At 40.1% G+C, this 7,147-nt stretch overlaps 1 protein-coding gene across 1 annotated transcript in view; it reads right to left on the bottom strand.

The window, feature by feature from the left end:
• The window catches only part of smyd3 (SET and MYND domain containing 3), a 59,931-nt gene that overhangs the window by 43,269 nt on the left and 9,515 nt on the right, over positions 1 to 7,147 (bottom strand). Inside the window, exons 2-5 of the mRNA XM_035652429.1 lie at positions 1,488 to 1,551; positions 1,292 to 1,399; positions 864 to 921; positions 548 to 702 (exon numbers count right to left, since the gene is read on the bottom strand). Of these exons, the coding sequence (XP_035508322.1) occupies positions 548 to 702; positions 864 to 921; positions 1,292 to 1,399; positions 1,488 to 1,551 (385 nt within the window). The remainder of the gene's footprint in view (positions 1 to 547; positions 703 to 863; positions 922 to 1,291; positions 1,400 to 1,487; positions 1,552 to 7,147) is intronic.

Raw genomic sequence — 7,147 nt, 5'->3', positions numbered from 1 at the left:
CATACTCATACTCTACAATCACTGTGATGGGAAAAACACAATACAGACACGCACACACTTGAAGTTGAAATTCAAACACCTTGGAGCCATGAAGTCTCACAGCAGAGTCACACAGGCTAACAGATAACAGAGGTAGAACAAAATCCAAACAAACCACATCCTTGCACACATTTGTGGGTTTAAATTCTAGTGAAGCGCCAGCCTGGCTGCTGTCTCTTCAGAAGAATAACGAACCTGAGGCTTTCGTTTCTGCGGGGAATACACACAACCACACACACACCAGCACCACAACACAAGCACCACACACACACACCACGAGGACCTAATCACAGATGCTGGGAAGATCTTAGACATATGTTGGGGTCCATCCAAACGCAGCAGGGGATGCTAAAAGCAATAAACAGTTGTTTGTGTCTGTCTGTCCTTTTGTGCATGGGTAGGCATGTCTGTACCTGTGTGTGTAAATTCACATGTACATTAGGTGTTTATGTACTATATACAACCGCAAACAAGCATTACATTGTGTGTCAAAATGCATTTAGCCCACCTTTGCAATAAGGCTGAGGGGTTCTCGACAGGAAGGTGGCAGTGCTGATGTCATTTCCTGTGCCAGGTCAGGTACCTCCTGCTGTAGGTACAGCTCTAACATGGACGCCAGCTGAGACAGACCTTGTTTCTTCTGCTCAGACATGGAACTCAGGTCTGTAAAAATTAATTAAAAAGAAAAGTGTGTCTGTCGCTGTGAGCTTCTGTCAGTGTCTGGAGAGAGCTTTAGCTTTGACCCCACAGAAATGCACTCATCTGTTTATGTTCCCAACATGTCTAGGGAGAGCTTACAGTAAATATGGTGGGGAGAGACTTACGTGATTCATGCTCCTCCAAACTGTAGAGCTCCTCACTACTGCTCTTAGATGGACTTAACTAGAAGGATAAAGAAGAAGGGGGCATTAGCATGTTGTTATGTTGTTTTACAGAATTATTTTCCTGCTATTGTTGCACATGCTGTGTGGCACTCCCTGAAGCACGTTGTTGCTGTTGGATGAATTTCTCAGGCACTAAGAAAAGAATCTTTGTTTTATTAACAATCGATTTTTTAAAACTATGCACTGGTTTTCAAGAGGGTTTCATAAGTGAATAAACACTGATATCCCAAAAAATATGAATTTGCAAAGTTTTCATAACATAGCAGCAATGTACGGCCCATCACAACTAACAAAAGGACAGGTATAAATAGCCATTTTTATTGTATCTTTCTTTGTACGCACTATTTTGAGAAATTCCAGAAACATACCATGGCAAAGATGAGTCTCGCAGCCAGACGGACTGAGTCAGTGGGAATTCTGGGTCGGAGACTTTGCAGACATTTACACTCTCTCTTATGGCCAGACCATGCTTGTTTCTGCAGGAGAAGGGCATATAAACACATTGACACACACACACACACACAAGCCAACACACACACTTTCAGATGAATACACATACTATACCTGGCAAGTGATATTGCAGTAGCGAGCCATCTTGCACTGGGAACACCTCAACAAGGTCTCACGTCTAGACAGAAGGAGAGAGAAAAGGATTAGTTCATTCTGCACAAATTTTCAACTGAGCTTCTGCTATGATCTGTCATGGCAACAAAAGGATTCAAAAGCTAATTCACTTTTATCAAAAAGCTCTCAAGGCCGGAGGTAGAAAAGTTTTGCAGTTTTTCTCAAGAAGTGAATGATTCAGTGAGCTGGAACGGGACCAGAACTTTAGATTTCTAAAATCCCTGATGTCAGACTTTCATTTCTGTTGCACCATTTTAGTGTTTGAATAAAAACTGTTCCGCTGCTCCACATTTGAAAACAGTTTCGGTCATAGTTAAGCTGCTACATTACCAAACATATGCACATATCCACTCAAGCATCCTTTATGTGACTGCCATTGTCTTGACCTTTTCCCATGTAACAACCTTGTCTTATCCTTTTCCGTTTGCTATATTAAACTGTGTGCATCCATTATCTAGTTTTATCTACCTACCCATCTTCTTTCAGATTATCTATAAGCAAGACATTAGCTACTCTCCTCACTGTCACAGCCTGTTGGTATCACAGTACTTGTACGTGTCTGAGCACCTCTGCGTGTGTTTGCTGTGTGTGTCCAGCTGTGGCGTTTATGTCTGTTTTTGTGTGTGCATGTGCTTCCTGCCTCCGTGGTCTTCTGTGTTTCTCAAGAGTGACACTGCTGTCCCTTCCTGTTTGCCTGTCAGTCTGATAACAAGCTAGAGAGCAGTGTCTGTCTCCTTCACGCAGCCAATTACAGCCAGTAGAGAGGGCATCACGGAAACACACACACACAAACACACAACAAGATGTGAGTCACAGGAACTCAGTCAGTGTGTGTTTATGAGCGTGTGCTTTGCATAGGCTAATATGATCCATACAAATTATATATAGAAAGATATTGGGCTTGCAGGCTATAATGATGTTGCATTTCTGCCTCATTCAACCGTAGAGATTGACTGATTGCTGGGTCTTTATTCTGGTCTTGAATTCAAAATAAAAAATAATAAAAACAAAAACAGCTTACTAAATAATAAAATAATGTCTAAAAAAGACAAAGAGCAAAAAGGTGAGAGAGAGCCAAAGCAAAATGGGAAGTCTTCTGGACATAACTTATTCCGAATAAGTTGTCCGAACAGGACACAGGGGAGTGATGATCAGTGTATGAATGTTAGTGTGAATAGGTGTGTTGTTAAGTGCTTTGAGTGGTTGGTAGATCAGAAAAGGCCATTCACCATTTATTCAATGGTTTAAACATGTTTTAACAGCAGAGATTACAGCTAAAAAGTTTGAAAAATTACTTATTTTTTTACAGTATCGTTAGCCCACGACTTTACTGTTTTGGGTTCACTCTCACTGCTCTCACAGCATCAATTTCAGCGAAGGCTCTAAAATCCACTGTACAGTACCTGCTCCGTCAACGGCAGACTGACGCAGTTAGCACACAGAACATTGTGGAGCATTTAGCCACTAAAGAGCCAGATATTTCCCTCAGGAGTTGCTAGAGACCCAACAGAACTAAAAGAAAGTGAATACTGGAATTTCACCAGGTGGCAGGAAACACAACTCTAAACGACGTAATATGACAGGAGAAAGGAGACAGACGTAGAAAATGGGGAGTGAGGGGGAACGACATGCAACAAAGGTCCCCAGCTGAAATCAAACCGGGGACAATGTGATTACATGGTCTGCGTCTGCAACCACGAGATGACGCCCCATACAGCAGGTTTTTCAAAATATAACCTTGAATCTCACCTCTGTAAAAACAGATTGTTGGATCGTGTGTGTCTGTGCAGCTTGATAATCTCATTTTACACAGTATTTCTGGGCTTCAGTGAGGCACAGATGCTCAGTCACACAACTTTGATTTCATCTTATTAAACACGCTCATATTGAAAGTCTCTGCAATTTAGATGCTCAAGTACTAATGAATGGCAACCCAAAAGGATTACTACATTCACTTTTGTGTGTGTGTGTGTATAAAGGATTTCTCTGAATTATTAGTGTTATTCCAACATTAAAGCATAAACACAGGGGAGTCAGGGTTAGCAGAGGTGCCCAAGGCTTGTTTAGCAAGAGCTCACATACAGTAAGAAGTCACTCTGTGTAGTTTATCATGTGAAGGAGAGAAAATGTTAGAATATTGATAATTAAATCTGTCAGTGGATGATATTATTACGAGCTTACACACACACAATGAGGTAATGGAGAACATTACAACGGGTGTAAATACATTAGCCCAAGACACAATACTCGAACATCGCGGACATTTGATTGATGGAACAGACAGCTGCAGATACATTATCGAGATATTTAAAAGCAAAGCAGCACACTAATTGAACACACAAAAAAAAACAACACAATACACACCACACTGTTAGAGGGCTGTGCTGTAATGTCACACTGAAGTGTTTTGCGTCTATCAGGTTGTGACCAAGCTGACGCTATTTGGTTTGAGGCCAAAGCTTTGACAGCGTTTCCAAAAACTTCTTCTTTCTGTCTCCTTCTTTTAGCTCTGTCAATTACAATTCCTTCGGTCTCCTTACTTTCTTACCCTCATAGCCTTGGTCTTTATTCTGATGACCTTTGCGCTGCAAACACCGACTGGTTAAATGATATTACATGGGAAAGTTCATGAAAAAACATAGCTATTTCTGTCAGTTAGATACAGACCAACACGAAGCCACCCAAGTGTAATAACCACATCTGCAGTAGACACAAAGCAATAACAACAGATAAGAGGCCAGACAAAACCAGCAAGGTCTGTGCAGCTTCAAACAATGAACTGCGGAGAACATAACTCAGCACAAGAGTTTGGCTCACACACAAAGCTGGCCAGCCATCATTCTGAACCAGACAGACACGGCTATCTGACAGACATTTTCTTCTATATTGTTTTCTGTAGTTAATTTGTGGGAAATGATGCCCGTCGGGAAATCACACGCTGAAGGGCTATAGTTTATGTTCATGTTATATGTCGTTTGGGTATCAGGTAGGTTTCATAACTTCCACAGGATGAATCCAGACGCATGTCAAAATCTGTTTAAAATTTAATTCCATCCTAACATGGAACCCCCCCAAAAAAAAACAACACATATATATATATCAAGGAGCTACAACTCTACTGTAATGGTGCCTGACTTTAACATGAGCATGAGCACAACTGTGGGGACCCATGCTGAGGTAATGTATGCAAATAATGCGATGAAGCAAAAAGAGCTGAACACAATATAAAAAACTCAGAGATGTTACACAGAAAATTCAGAGCCGAGTAATTTCTAAAAGACACTGAAAGAGGAGGAAAATCAATCATTCTAACTGGTAAAGTGACGTACCAGAACCAGTGTTTTATCTCCACCAGCAATGGTGAACAGTGAGTTAAATAACAGACTGTTTTCACACTACATTCATTTACTGTATAGCTCCTCCCAAATGACTCCGTACAGGGCTGGAACTGACAGCCGTTCGTCTGATCAAAACACCATCACTGAAATCACTCAGACTAGTGATGTTACCAATAATTTATGATTAACATAATTTACTAAACGATTTTGACAGACAGGGATGGGCAATCTGATGATTTAGGCCACAAGATGATAACATTTGTAGATCTTTCCATACCGTTTATACTGCGGAATCTATCCCAGGCCATTGTACGCAATGTTGCAAATCAGTGAGTAGGACAGTTTTATGGCAATATTGAGTTTACTTTTTTTGCATCAATGTGATTAAGTAATCTTATTTGCCAGGTAAAAAACACACATCCCCATCTGGGTATTTTATTTGTACTGTTTCCAGAAAATGGAATATATCTACATATGGATATAAAAATATACGTAAAAAATGACATATAATGTGACAAAAGATTACTGCTTTCAGTGCTCATGGTAAATAAATATGGATACAACGACTGAGGGAGGATGTGAGACAAACAAGACAGAAACCCAGACGGAATATTAGTCAAATACTGTATATGTAGTTACTAAGCCACATTAATGCACAGTTGCACCACAGCAACTGTTGTTATGGTGACTGCTTCCAGTCTGATAAGCTCTGGGCATTTACGAACTATCCACTCAAACACACACACACACACAGTATATACGTGCATCACTGTATAGATATTGGTCTCATGAATCAGGTATTCCAGCAGGACTGCAGAATTCATATCTTGGCTAAACATAATGGAATATTTCCTCTTGGTAAGGGCTGTACGACACTCATGAAAACAAATATGTTTGCTCTTTGCTCGCTGCCAGTGACAGAACGGGATAGAAATGTGACACACTAATGCTAATTATTAGGAAATCTCTCCAACTTGCAATGTGATTTGGAAGCCATCTGAAATGCCTACCCACAGCTCCGTAACAACAACAAAAACACATTTCTTTTATAGTAACATCATCTTCTAGTTCAACAGTTCAGCCAACTGTCTGCTTACTGTTTGTCATTTGGGATTATTTAGTTCAGGAAGAAACACCCACACACATTCTGTACATTTCACACACATTCTGTACATATCACACACATTAGTTCTTGACTCAAATACACAGAGACGACTCTGCTTTGGCCTCTAGGCCAAAACCAACACGAGTTCAGGAACATACGCTGCTACATACAGTACATGAAGTATGATACACACTGATTCAACGTAGTCCAAATATAGATGTGGACCATAACAACAGAGCAAGAAGGATAAACAGGAAAAGATGACAAGAAAGAAAGCAACAGAAATCAGAAAGATATGAACTTCCTTAGTCTTCATCAGTTCATTAGTATGCAACGGAACCATACTTTCTTGTTTAATAAGAGTACTCATTTTCATACAGAGATTATGATTCCTCCCATGAAGCACATCTGTCTCATCTCCAGCCATGTTTCTCTTATTATGTCCCCCTCTCCCTCCCTCTTTTCATCCCTTTCGTTCCCTCTCACTTTCTTCCCCCTGCCTTGTTCTGCCCTTCTTCTCCCTCTGTGTCTCTGTCAGATGTTGTGTGAAGTGATAGTCTTTTGGATGGCAGGTCCATGGTTGGACTGCGGGCACAGTAGAAAAACTCATGAATAACATTAGATGGGTTTCATTAGGAACATGCAGAAGGCTGAATTAAAAAACAGACTCTCTCTCTCTCTCTCTCTGTGCAACCCCTTCTCTTCCTCTTAATGTCATACTCTTTCTTATCCCCCCCCAACATACATACATACACCACCAACAACCAACAATCTGGATTATCAATTCAGTGTTTATGATTTTTGACTCTTGGTTGGACAAAATAAGCAATATGAAGATTTTTCCCTTTGCTTCTGGGAAAATGATTAATTATGTTAATCACAGTCTGTGGCTGCGATGTGAAGCTATGACACAGACAGAAAGCATAGAGCCATTAGGCAAGAAACAACGCTACTAATTAATTGTAAAGAACATTTCTACTGTAAAGACACTTGGTTGTTTTGACGGCATGTTTTCAAACAAAACATTACTTACCTCTAAATAAGCTTCAGTGTATTTTGTTTAAAATAGTTAGGCATAAAGACAAAACAGCATTTTAAGTAATGAGACAATCAACACTTGTTTAATATAGGCACATGCCCTATATATATATATATAT

Source organism: Morone saxatilis, unplaced genomic scaffold (genome assembly GCF_004916995.1).
Source record: "Morone saxatilis isolate NCDOM2014 unplaced genomic scaffold, NCSU_SB_2.0 Contig11, whole genome shotgun sequence".
Taxonomy (NCBI): Eukaryota; Metazoa; Chordata; class Actinopteri; family Moronidae; genus Morone; species Morone saxatilis.
The sequence above is the reverse complement of the archived record's forward strand: the minus strand, read 5'-3'. Positions and strand labels throughout refer to the sequence as shown.